General features: G+C 42.4%; 1 protein-coding gene across 3 annotated transcripts in view; it reads left to right on the top strand.

Annotated features, from left to right (window-relative positions):
* Nucleotides 1–13,937, top strand: part of pcsk5b (proprotein convertase subtilisin/kexin type 5b) — a 280,532-nt gene that overhangs the window by 110,661 nt on the left and 155,934 nt on the right. For all 3 annotated transcript variants that reach the window (XM_070882813.1, XM_070882798.1, XM_070882808.1), the window contains one exon: nt 13,297–13,385. In XM_070882813.1, coding sequence (XP_070738914.1) covers nt 13,297–13,385 — 89 coding nt within the window. The remainder of the gene's footprint in view (nt 1–13,296; nt 13,386–13,937) is intronic.

The following is a 13,937-nucleotide window of genomic DNA, read 5'->3' as shown; positions in this document are numbered from 1 at the left end:
CTCTTCCCCCCTCCCCCGCTCTTCTCTTCCCCCCTCCCCTGCTCTTCTCTCCCCCCCCCTCCCCTGCTCTTCTCTCCCCCCCCCTCCCCCGCTCTTCTCTCCCCCCCCTCCCCCGCTCTTCTCTCTTCCCCCCCCCCCCCGCTCTTTTTCTCTCTTTCCTCCCCCCCCACCCCCAACCCCACCTCTCGCTGTCAGAAACACAGACACAGACAGAGAGACACACACTGGAAGGGCCCCGTCCCAGCACGCTGTTGGAGGGATCCCAGTGCTGCAGTAGATGAGTAGAAATAATTTATTATTTATTGACTTTTTAAAAATTAATTTTTAAAGTTTTTTTTGATTGATTGTTGGTTGATTTATTTATCATTTATTATTAACGATGGCTTTATTTGTAAAAGGGAAGTGTTTAATGTTTGTAAACTCCCCCTCCTCCCCCCCCCCCCCCCTGCAATCTCTCATTCCCTACGCCTGATTTATAAGTGCAGGCAAGATTTTTCTGAGCGTACAAAAATCTATATTTACTCCATTCTAAGTTAGCTTGGAGTAAGTATTCGCTGCCTAAACTTGCAAAACAGGCGTAAGTGGCCGGACACGCCCCCTTTTAGAAAAAAAGTCTGTTCTAAAATGAAACTATTCTAACTCACTAGAACTGGAGCAAACTAAATGCCGCGAATTGCAATTTCTAAGATGCTCCATTCTAAACGAGTTGCTGCAAAAAAATAGGAGCAATTCAGGCTGAAACTTGAGCCCATAGTATCTTTTTTTCACAAAAATGGATGTAACTGGGTGGTGCCTCCAATGGACCAGAGTTTGTCCTAATTTTTATTTCTGGTGCTATCATTTGTTTTCCTTGAGTAGTAGTGATGTAGCTATAAAAGGAGACAAATTTGATCATTCCTGCGTGAAACAATATAATGATTTGAAATAATTTATGTTTTGGGTAGCAATCTTGCCTGTTGGATGTGCTCCCCATTGTGAGCCATCAGTGATTGTCTCCAGTCCCCTGACATATTCATCACGATGGGACTGTGGAGCAGCTTTTCACTAATTCTTCTTCAGTTAGATGGACTTGGCAACTCTTGCTGTAAAACATAAGGTGATCTGGAAAGCAAAGGAAAAACTTCACGGTGAGCCAGCCCATGGCATGCTTGCAGAGGTGATCTATTTATAAACATTTTTTGTAAATTATATGTTAAATCTGGAAGAAAATTTCTGCTGTAAAACATAAGGACTCCATCTTCTTGTGAAGTTCACTATCTTAAAAAAGGCAGTTCGGAATGAGGGTTTAGTACTGAAAAGATAAATGAAGAAAAAGTGCGTACTTGTGTGGAATAGCTGTGATCCAAACACTTTGTTTTCATGCATCCATTGTCCTGGTTACATTGGTGGTTGGGTTATTTGACTTGGCTGTAAATTGGATGTAAAATGTATTAAATTTTTGCACTTGAACACGGGCCTAAATAAAACACTTTGGGGTATAAATTTGTCGGCCTCCTGTGTCATTTTAATATAATTATTAATTCAAATTACAGGTACTAGATATATTTTGGGAAATATATGAGACTTATTAGTACCTCTATAATGGTGCAGTAGAATCTTAACTCAGAGAAAGTAGTATTTCTGCAATGCAAGATGAAACTTATGATGGCCTGCAGGTAGGACACCATGTCTGTACTTGTAATGTGTTGCAAATGTGTGTGAACATTGGTGCAATTAAGCAGTCCTGCACTTGAGCAGGTTCTGATCTCTATAGCACAGGGAGAGTGCCAGGCTCAATGGATAAGACCATAGATTTGTCTCACTGTCTTGCTTTATTTATTTAGGTCCCAATTTTTGCCAAGATTTTGCGCCAGTATAAAAATTTTTAGCGCAGACACGAGTGAAAATGGGCTTGGGCGCAGTTAGGTGATTTTTTTCAGCGCGGTGCACACTGCCAAAAAGCCCCGGCAGGAGGGGCGGGGGAACCTTATGTGAACTTGAGGAAATCAGCGCGGCACACAAAAGGACATTGGGGCCAGGCAAAAGATGACAAAATAAAGTACACATGCATGGATTTTTTTTGACAGGCTCTCTGAAAATAACTCAAAAGTAATTTTTGAATTTTTGAAGTGAGAAAGTATAAAAAAAAACAAATGTATCTTTTTTCGGAGGGAACTGAAATAACTTTACTGGGCTCTTTTTCACCCAAATCACAACTGTCCACCCCAACGCAATCGATGCTGACCGGACTCCAGGCACGGGTCGAAGGCGTGCCGGCCCGGCAGGACACAAGCACCAGAGCCCGGGCCGCTTTTGAAGCAGAGTGTTGCGTTATTGTGCTTGTGTCTGGCCAAGCTTGCGATCCTGCCCAGCCGGCACTCCTTCGACCCGTGCCTCGAGCTCAATCAGCATCCAAATTGGCACATTTTGTGCACAGGCACAGCAGCAAGCTAGAAATCACCATTTGTCACAGGTGACCCAAGAAAACCACTGTACAAACAAACAAACACATGCGCAGATCAAGGTGTGGTCCGATCCAGGGCGTCACCCAGCCTTGTGGAACAAAACGGAGAGGAAAGGTGCAAGTGATTTAAGTATTTATCTGAATCGTAATAATGAGTGCAATTTTTAGCATGCCTGATGTGATAAGCGCGTTGGCCATACATGGCATGCAGAGGCGATGAATAATTTGCCGATATCGGGGAGACAGATTGATGGATAGGAGGTCTTGCCCTCAGCGAGACTATAGGGAGAGGCGCTCATACCTGCAACTGAGTGAGGCAGACTGCGTTCGCACGCTGCGATTCAGAAAGGAAGTAATCACTGAGATCTGCCAACTAATCGGGGCAGACATACGGCCAAGAAGTGGAAGGTGGACTGCTCAACCTGTAGAAGTAAAGGTAACAGTGGCACTTGCCTTCTATGTTACGGGATCATTTCAAGCTTCAACTGGGGACGTATGCTCGATCTCACAGCACGCCACCCATTGCTGCATTCGCCAGGTGACTGCTGCACTGTATGCCAAAAGGGACCAGTTCATCACTTTTTCCCTATGACCATGCAGGTAATGAGAGACAGGGCTGTGGGGTTCTCCAGAATTGCTGGCTTCCCAAAGTACAGGGTCCTATTGACTGTACCCACATCGCCTTGAGAGCACCCTTGCAAGATTCCGAAGTTTACCGCAACAGGAAAGGGTTCCACTCCCTAAATGTGCAGCTGTGTGCGACGATCTGTAGCAGATCATGGTAGTGGATGCCAAATATCCCAGTAGCATCCATGATACTTTCATCCTACGTGAGAGCGTTACATCCGCGATGTTTTAGGAGCTGCCAGAAGGGCAGAGCTGGTTGCTCGGGGGCAAAGGTTACGGGCTCGCCACGTGGCATATGAACCTTCTACGCAAACCCCGCACTGAGGAAGAGCGTCGGTACACTATGTCCCACATAACGACACGGAGCATCATAGAGAGGGAAATTGGCGTTTTAAAGCAGCGATTCCTATGCCTGGACCAATCTGGAGGCTCCCTGCAATATTCCCCTCACCATGTCGCTCAGTTCACTGTCATGTGCTGCATGCTGCACAACTTGGATATCATGAGGGGACAGGTACTGGACACTGAGGGGAGAAGGAGGCATTAAAGCCTAGCTAGCCGAAGCAGTATTTAGCCAACCCAAAGTGCAAATTGCAGGGCTTACCCCATCTCTTTGACCTGAGCTCAGCGTCCACATTGTGTAAGATTGCGGATACTTGGGTATAATGTAGTTATGGGCACAACTCGCACTTAAAATTCTGCGATCTTTCATACTATTTGATTTGATTCTGCCCAGACTAAGGGGTTATCTGGGAATTGTGGAAATTCCAGGCAGTTTCTATAGCATTATAAGGCTGAATTTTCACCACCATTCTGCGCCATTTTTTTGGCCTATGCTGTTTTTTTTTGGAGCAGACTAAGTTTCGCCAAAGTTTCTGTGCCATTCTAAAGTATTTGTGTCCGATTTTTTTTTTTTTAGTTCTGATTTTTTTGATGTCACTGGGGACGGAACCTGCCGGGTGCACCATTTCTGGCCATTTAAGCGAGTTTGGCCAAGTAGGATTTTTTTCAAAAGCAGCGTAGTGCACCATTCTGAAAAAAACCGTAGCTACACTTAAGAAAATTGGCGCAGAGAAGATGCCATTGTTTTAGCGGAGCTGAAGACACGGCACCAGGAGTGGGGGGGTGGGGGAGGGGGCTTTCGGTCTGGGATTGCAGCGGCACATGCCAGGATCCTTTCAGCCTGGGAGTGGGGGGGGGGCTTTTGGCCCGGGATGGCAGCAGTAGGGGGGCTTTTGGCCCGTGTACACTGCAACATTTCTCCAGATATCTTTCATAGGCTCCTGGTTTCATATATAGAGATTTCCGTCTGTTGTCCCAAGTCTCTGTGAACTATTTTACAATGGGGAAATGCTTTATTTGTACCTCAGCCCTTCAGTGCGTCCCTCGTTACCCTGGCAACCTGTTTTTCGGTGCAGATCTTAAGTTCCACCCACAGAGCTTAAGGACAATCTGTGCCGCTCCAAATTGAAAGGTTATGCTGGTGAAACTTGGAACTTTTATTTTTTGGCGCAGTCGGGCCACTAAAATAAATCGGACGTACATCTACAACTGCACCAAAAAAAAAATCCATGAGGAATTTTGGGCCCAGGATTACACCATGTTGCACGTGAATCTTAACCAGTTTCCAGGAGTTGTATTTTGTTCTGGTTATTGCTTTGAAAAATGGATGCAGTCAAACCTCTAGGAGTATTGCTCTGACATTGTTCACTGAAGTTTCAAACCATCTCAGCTGGCAAAAGTAGAAACTATTTAAATAATGTATTTTGTGTAATGTTTTAATATAGCGCACCCTCAGTGATATTGCTTATGGGACGTTGGCGGCTATGCTACCTTATAAAGAAAGGAGCATTATACCATGCGGTGCAAAATCTACTTGACTACTAAGATGCAGCTGTTTCTAATCAGGTCTGTCTTTTTAAGGCCGTAAAGTCTAATTGCTATCAGTAGGTACAAATTGATGTCAGTTTGAGATGAATTGTTTTCTTCTCTCTCTCTTTATTCTGTCTCACTTTTTTGGCCTGGTTTCCTATCTGTTTAGGTGTAATGTGTTGCTGCTTTATGAATATGAAAATGCAATGTGTACTACGCACAACCAATGTCATACTTGAGCTGAAGCACCTGAAATGTGTTGGAGGCTTCCAAAGTTCTGTAAGGTATTTTCTGTTGCTTGTGCTTTGGTCTGTAAATGATCGATTTTCTGAAAAGCGTTAAAAATTCGCTGATCTTGCGACCATTTTCTGGTGATTTTTTTTTTTGCGAAAAACCGGTCGGCGGGAAATTGACGTCTTGCAGCAGCGGTTTTTAAGTACTGCTAGGGAGTGGACCGCCGCTGTGCAAGACTCAAAATATCGCTTTCGCCAAAAATTTGGCTCAGCACGATTTAGGGCGAAAAATACTGGCGGGTAAAAAGCTGCGTTGCAGCTCTTGGAGTAGCGGTAAGTAAGAAGACCTGCAAAAAAGATAAGTTAAAGTTTTTATTAATTCTTTTTCTGCAATTTGATAGTTAAGTATCTTGTGAATGTTTTGTGTTTTTTAAAAAAATATTAAAATTTTTTGGGGGAGGTGTTTTCACTCCTCCCAAGGCCCAACTCGCAGCGGTATCAGCCTCAGTGTAAAGTTGCAGAAAATTTGCGGTTTGTGCCATGAATCCTTGTGCAATGTCAATTTTTACCGCTGCGCAAATTGAAGCTTGAATTTTAGGCCTCGTGGCGGAGCGAAAGCGGTATTTTTGTCACAAAAATACAGTTTTTGCCAAAAAACAAATTTCTAACCTTTGGTGTTTTGCCTGTCTCACCTGTCTGTCTGCAGAGAGAAAATTATATTGGCAACCAAGTGTAGGATTGCAGTGCAAGACTCAATATTTTGAGATGACCATTTTATACTGAGGGTGAAATATTCAGCTCTTCAGAGTGATGCTGAATAGCACCTGGCCAATACACCAATAATTTTTAAATATTGCAATCTGATAGAAAATGGGGAACTGGGTGCGGCCTTGGTGCCAGTTGGTACTTTGTAAACTACAGTATGACTAATGAGGGCAGGCAAGTTTTGTCCCTCAAGGCCTGATATTGATAATGCATAGTACCAAGTCATCATTGACTGATGTGTCCATGCCACTTCAGTAGTCCTGTACACGATATAACTGAGCGTGACATTTAGTATTTGATAATTGTGAATGAATGCAGCATCTTTGGAGTGTAAAGTTAATAATTCTGTTCCTGAGAAAGGAACAAGTATAGTCAGCAGAAGTTAAACTGGAAATACAGTCTTTCCTACTTAGACTCGGGATTCACTTTTATTGATTCTGATGAAATTCTTCGACTGAGATATGTTTCTTCGAAAGAGGGGGGCACGCATGAATCATGAATCTCCAAAATGAAGTGGAAGGCGTCAGGGGGAGGGTGGGGGGAGTGCGGGCGGGATAGGAGGAGACGATGGAGCAAAAGAAGTTTGGGAACCAAAGAATTGGCAAATCTAAAAAGCTCATCATTACCACCTTCTCGGGGCTACTAGGGATAGGCACTAAATGCTGGCCCTGACACCAATGCGCACATCACACAAAATATTTTTTTTCAAAAAAGGAATGTGCTATCATAGTAAAAGAAGATTGAAGTACTCTGACAACATCTGTGGAAATGTACCATACCATAAGTTACTGTTTTCAAAAGAGAAGAGAAATGCTTGGAATATGGGGCAAGACTGGTCGTGTACATTCCAGTTTCCAATTGTTAGCTTGTGTATATGTATAGTTACGTGTGCCTGTGCCACGCTGGTAAGTATAGTTGAAAGATTGTAGGTGTCAAAATTTTCTGTTTGGGGTAAATATGCTTAACTGCACTGGCTGTCCACTGGATTATATTTGAAGAATGATTCTTTCAATGACCATACTTTACTGCAGGAAAGATGCAACTAGCCAGGCTTATCTCTTGATACTGGAATAGCAGTAGACTGACATTCTGCAAGTATGTGATCTGATCCTAGTTAGCCTCATTTATTTGTTTACATATTTGGAGTACTTGTATTCAAGAATACCTGATTTTAAAATATTCCCAGAAGCTGTTTTTCCTCCTCTGATGTGTTCTGGCTAAGGAGTTACTCAAGATTGATAACCGAATCTACGCTTTTCAATCCTGTGGTGTCAAAGAACTTTGTGCAATGAACTGATCGCCAATTACACTAAGTTGGGTGGCAGTGTGAGCTGTGAGGAGGATGCTATGAGGCTGCAGAGCGACTTGGATAGGTTAGGTGAGTGGGCAAATGCATGGCAGATGAAGTATAATGTGGATAAATGTGAGGTTATCCACTTTGGTGGTTAAAAACAGAGAGACAGACTATTATCTGAATGGTGACAGATTAGGAAAAGGGGAGGTGCAACGAGACCTGGGTGTCATGGTACATCAGTCATTGAAGGTTGGCATGCAGGTACAGCATGCAGGCGGTTAAGAAAGCTACAGTTGTACAGGGCCTTGGTGAGGCCACACCTGGAGTATTGTGTACAGTTTTGGTCTCCTAACTTGAGGAAGGACATTCTTGCTATTGAGGGAGTGCAGCGAAGGTTCACCAGACTGATTCCCGGGATGGCGGGACTGACCTATCAAGAAAGATTGGATCAACTGGGCTTGTATTCACTGGAGTTCAGAAGAATGAGAGGGGACCTCATAGAAACGTTTAAAATTATGACGGGTTTAGACAGGTTAGATGCAGAAAGAATGTTCCCAATGTTGGGGAAGTCCAGAACCAGGGGTCACAGTCTGAGGAGAAGGGGTAAGCCATTTAGGACCGAGATGAGGAGAAACTTCTTCACCCAGAGAGTGGTGAACCTGTGGAATTCTCTACCACAGAAAGTAGTTGAGGCCAATTCACTAAATATATTCAAAAGGGAGTTAGATGAAGTCCTTACTACTCGGGGGATCAAGGGTTATGGCGAGAAAGCAGGAAGGGGGTACTGAAGTTTCATGTTCAGCCATGAACTCATTGAATGGCGGTGCAGGCTAGAAGGGCTGAATGGCCTGCTCCTGCACCTATTTTTCTATGTTTCTATGTTTCTAAATGGCATGTTGGCCTTCATAGCGAGGGGATTTGAGTACAGGGGCAGGGAGGTGTTGCTACAGTTGTACAGGGCCTTGGTGAGGCCACACCTGGAGTATTGTGTACAGTTTTGGTCTCCTAACCTGAGGAAGGACATTCTTGCTATTGAGGGAGTGCAGCGAAGGTTCACCAGGCTGATTCCCGGGATGGCGGGACTGACCTATCAAGAAAGACTGGATCAACTGGGCTTGTATTCACTGGAGTTCAGAAGAATGAGAGGGGACCTCATAGAAACGTTTAAAATTCTGATGGGTTCAGACAGGTTATATGCAGGAAGAATGTTCCCAATGTTGGGGAAGTCCAGAACCAGGGGTCACAGTCTAAGGATAAGGGGTAAGCCATTTCGAACCGAGATGAGGAGAAACTTCTTCACCCAGAGAGTGGTGAACCTGTGGAATTCTCTACCACAGAAAGTTGTTGAGGCCAATTCACTAAATATATTCAAAAAGGAATTAGATGAAGTCCTTACTACTAGGAGGATCAAGGGGTATGGCGAGAAAGCAGGAATGGGGTACTGAAGTTGCATGTTCAGCCATGAACTCATTGAATGGCGGTGCAGGCTAGAAGGACCGAATGGCCTATTCCTGCACCTATTTTCTATGTTTCTATGTGCTGTGGCATCCAATTTACTACTTATAATAAACATCACCTTTCAGAAAAACAAATTAATGAAAAGCATTAATGCAAAATAGATGATTGAAATTCAGGAATTCACATACTGTTAGTAGTTAAAAAGAACACCAATGCCCCTCCAAATTTAGTTCACTGAAGCAGATGTTCACTTAAGAAAAGTCCACACATTTGAAGGATTTAATTAAACTCTTGACATGCTCTTGAGACGCCAGGGTTTCAGGCTGTTGTACATTTCTGGTTGTCAGAATCTCTTTGTTTTTAAGACTTTTAGAATATCTCTAAGGATACCACTTTAAAAAAAAAAGACCATCTATATGTCAAGTTAGTGTGCAAAGGGATGCTATCTGGCATCTGTCGTTCACAAGCTTCACATTCATCATAGCAAAGGTATAGAAAAATTAACCTCATTTAAATGGGGCAAAAATGAGTTGGGTCTGGTTCCAATGTGGAACATTACATCAGCATTTTCTTCTGATAAATTCTCCCTTCTGGGAAATTCTGTTTCCCATCTTTACTGCTGCGAATTGGTTTCCTATGTGTGGAAATATGTGGCTTGCAAGTTAGAAATCACAACTTCTGGTCTCTTCTGAGTCCTCAAAAGGATCTCTGTAACTGGAAATTAAATGTAAAGGTTTTTATGAAACAAAAGGACAAGATTGGGGTGGTAATTAAAAGATGGTTGAATTTGGATTGAGTTTGATCTTGAGCAGATTCTTATTGGCGTTGATTTAGTCCAGAATTGTGTTTCCCCCCCCCCCCCCCCCCCCCGCCTCAATTTACAGATTGCTCAAATTAGACCAATCTACATTTTATTTTGGGAAGCTGCATTTAAACATTGGTCCTCATAGTGAGGTCAGCAGAATTGTATCCTACATTACTCGCAACTTGTACATGCCTAATAAAGAGTAACAAAATAACTTAGAAAATGGAGTTATTACATGCAGCTAGCAATTGGCCTTTGCATGTGTAATATGGCCAACATGCCATATATCCACACCTCACTGGAACTGAAAATACTTGAAATGGAGTTTTATCTGATGGCTGTACCAATAAATGGTGTTTCCTACATCACCTACACATTTGATACTTCAATGAATTGTACTAAATTCACTCATTGCTAAAGGATTTACTGTATGATAACCTTCCTTCCTAAGAGAGGTCAAAATTGTGGGCATATTGAAGGAGCGCACTCCATAAGAGAAGGCACGTTTTCTTTCTTTTGGTGGGAGGAGAGCCAGAAAATTTGTACTTAATTTTTATCATAACATCTCACACAAGCAATACAATGTACTGTATTTTGATGAGATTATCAAACACCGCAATTAAGCAAGAAATTTCCCAAATATATTTTCATAAAAGAATGTGCCTCTTTAAAGTGCCTCATTTAATTGCCATTAAAATGAAAACATTTTTAAAAAAAACTATTTTTGTGCATAAGCTATTTAATGTGTTCAGTAGTGCAGTTTAAAAACAATGCACTAGAGAAACCCAGCAAATAACTAAACTTCTTGTTGAAATATTGAATTTGTACCTTGCCATGTAACCTCCACTCATTTATTCTCTGTATACCTAAGCAATAGGTCTATCATCCAGCAGATAACATAACTGGAGCAGCATTCCTTTCAGGAGGTTTTTGCTCTCAATTTCAAATGATCTTCCTCCATCACATGCTGCATAACATTCCTGCCCACAGATCGTTTTCTTAGTAGTCTCCCACCACAGTTCAGTTGCCATCAGCCCAATTGGAGCTCCTCTGCTCCAAGCAGGAAAAGATGTGTGAATTTCCTCTGAAATGAAATTGAAATATTCCAACTTGTGAATGATGTTTGCTTTCATAGTAGAAGCACTCATGGTATTTTGTTTGGCACTTGAATTGGGTTATTCTTAACCGTAATTAAAAATGTAACCTACAGTTGTGCCAATTTTACCTTCCTTGAGTTAACAGTGCTGAAATACTCTCTCGTATAGTTTTCCTCAGATTGGTTGCCGATTTTGCTGCTCCGACATCTTTGGAGCTCTGCTGCACAATACTAACTAACTAAAAATTTGTGTAGATGGAGGCAGTTCTTTGTTTTCTTTGGTAATGATACTTCAGCTAGCCCGATCACCAAGCAACTTGGTTCTAGCTGGCTACCTGTATTATATATTTTGATGTGAACTGGTGAGTCAGCAACCACTAGATCGTGAAAGCTCATTCAATTTTGGCTATAGTTTGAGGAATCGCCAGACTCCAAAGATTGCCATATATTAAGTAGTCATGCTTTGACTAAGCATAAATGTTAAAACAAATCAGTGAGTTTTCTTCTCTCATAAATGGATTGGCAGTTAAAATTTGATATCTGGTCTTTCTCATTCTCAGTGTAGTTTTTCTTTCACATTGGGATGGTCAACGAAGTAGGTTTTAAGGAGCGTCTTAAAGGAGGAGAGAGTGATGGATAGGATTTCAGAGCTTGGGGCTAAGGCAGCTTAAGGCATGGTGACCAATGGTGCAGTAGTGGGGTGAAGGGAATGGGTGATGCATAAAAAGCCAGAGTTGGGGGAAAGCAGAGTTCACGGACGGCTGTAGGCAGGTATAAAGATATTGAGGGGCCGAGGCCATGGAGGGGTTTGAATTCGAGAGAATTTAAAAATTGACGCATTGGTGAAATATGAGTCAATGTAGGTCAGCGAGCACAGAAGTGATGGGTGAGCAGAATTTGGTGCGGATTAGGATAACAGCAGCAGAGTTTTGGATGAGCTCAATTTTATAGCGGTTGAAAGATAGGAGTCCAGTCAGGAGAGCATTAGGATAGTTGAGTCTGGAGGTAACAGTGAGTTGTTTTTAGTAGCGCATTTGGAATTCCTGTACGATTGCAGAATTGGCTATACTATTAAGTGAGTCTATCCTTAAACCACAACTGCAGTTTATAAAATGTTATAGCATTATAAAAGGTAATAGCATTAATCCCCTTGCTGACTTTGATTTTGATATTGCCAGGCCCCAGAGCTGAATTTTAGAGAGACTGTGAAAAGGAGATCAGTTTGTCAAAGTTCAGATGTTAGGTGCTCAAATTGCCATCTTTGGAGTGCTTTCTGTAGTATGATTTGAGTTTCATACATTTTTTTAAAAACATATGGGTCCAGAAATTCTGGCGGCCTGGGTCTGTACGGACCCGGAAAGGCATCGCAAAAGTCGGTTTTCGGCGCACAGTGCGCATGAGCTGAAAACTGGCTTTTCTGATCAGATCTGCCATATCTCGGCAGCCAGGACATTTGCATGGGCAAGATTGCGGTATTTACCCATACCTTGCCCAGCAAATGCCCTGAAAACTCAAGCGCATAACCTAATTTTACAGATGTAAGAGTTTTAAAATACAAATATTTTAAAATAAAATTATAGAAACACATTTTATTGTTTAAAAACCCTCCCCACTACAATAAGTTTATTTTAAACCATAATTAAAAAAACTTTTTTAAAAAATTGGAAAAATATATATATTTTATAATGCATAAATAACTAATTTAAATTAATAAAAATATGTGGTGGTCTTTTTTATTAGTGTTTTGGGTGTTTGAGGGGGGGGGGGGTTTCTCATTCATCATAATGGGAACTCCAACTTATGGAGTTCCCATGATTATGAATAAGAACATACTTTACATTGGCTGCCCAGAGCCATGTGACTGCAACTCCAGCCCTGCACACGTCCTGACATGCACGCGGAGGCCTCAGGACCGGGAACTTGCATGGATGCAGCAGTTTCAGTTAAGTGCGCATCATAAAGTTTTTAGAACATAAGAATTAGGAATAGGAGTAGGCCATCGAGCCCCTCGAGCCTGCTCCGCCATTCAATAAGATCATGGCTGATCTGGCCGTGGACTCTGCTCCACTTACCCGCCCTCTCCCTGTAACCCTTAATTCCCTTATTGGTTTTCCCTCGATTGCCCGTGGGATTTCTGGGCCATTGTTGGCTTCCCTGATGGCTTACCAATTGAACCAATGAGCAGCTGAGCCATACAGGTTAGGTAGAATCTTTCCTTGATCCCCCATAGTGTTGTGTAAGGGTATTCCAATTTACATCAAAATTTGGTTTAGTTGTAACAGCCCAAGGCTTGAGCTCCATCTTTGCTCTCCTGCTGGCTACTGAGCAGGATTTCACTTCACTGCTGCCTCCCATTTGAAAAGACAAAAATGTGGGTAGTTAGAGATATTTTAAGTTTGGAGATTATACAATGGGCTGAAAATGCAGTGAGACTTGCCATGGCTGTTAACCCATGTCAGCCTGTTTAATAAAAGATAGTATCCACTAATTGCAAAACTTTTGGATCAGCAGTACTTTGTAAGATCGAAGAGCTTTTTTTGTTGAAAATATAACCATTCATTCATTTCTCCCCCTTTTGGAATTGCCTGTAGGTCATACTGTAGTGGTCTGTACTTTTCTCCCCCTCTGGAATGGTCTGTACTGTTGGAATGACACTGTTTGGCTCCAGTGCGTAATGTGTTTTTTCTTGTGTGTGGCCCACAGGCATGGAACCCGGTGCGCAGGAGAGGTGGCAGCTGTTGCGAACAATTCGCACTGCACAATAGGAGTTGCTTACAATGCCAAGATTGGAGGTTTGTGAAATGTTCTCATTTTAAAATGAAACCTGTAACATTTGCAAAGAATGGCCTGCACTGCTTGACTGGCTGGCATTTCAATTCTCCTTTGTGGCTCTGCTCACTTGCTGATAGAAGTCTTTTTTTATTATTTTTTTTAAACACACAAATTTGAAGGATGGCAGGGAAGGAAAGGGAGTGAATGGGTGGGGTATTGGGCCCAGGGCACTATTTGTTCACCTTTTGGACCTGTATCAAAAGTTCATTCCAGACTGGGATGAAAGCCGTCTTTCTCTGCCAGCTGATGAGGCCATAAAGTAAATATGGATTTGAATAGTCTCCATTTTCCCCACAGTGGATTTGAATTTACAGCATCCAACTGCTTAGAATTCAGTACTAAACTTGCACATGGGATGATTGGGAAACATTTTACTGGTTCATTTGGAGGAGCATGGTTGGGGGTGGTGGTGGTTTCTATTCTGGTGCATTGCTTAAATGGAAAGCTTTAGGTTTAAAACAATTTGTCTCCTCAGTGCACTCGAGTGTTTACTACTTCATAACATTGACTCT

This window comes from Pristiophorus japonicus, chromosome 1, assembly GCF_044704955.1.
Source record: "Pristiophorus japonicus isolate sPriJap1 chromosome 1, sPriJap1.hap1, whole genome shotgun sequence".
Classification (NCBI taxonomy): Eukaryota; Metazoa; Chordata; class Chondrichthyes; family Pristiophoridae; genus Pristiophorus; species Pristiophorus japonicus.
Note: the sequence above shows the minus strand (reverse complement) of the source record. Positions and strands in the feature narration are given on the sequence as shown.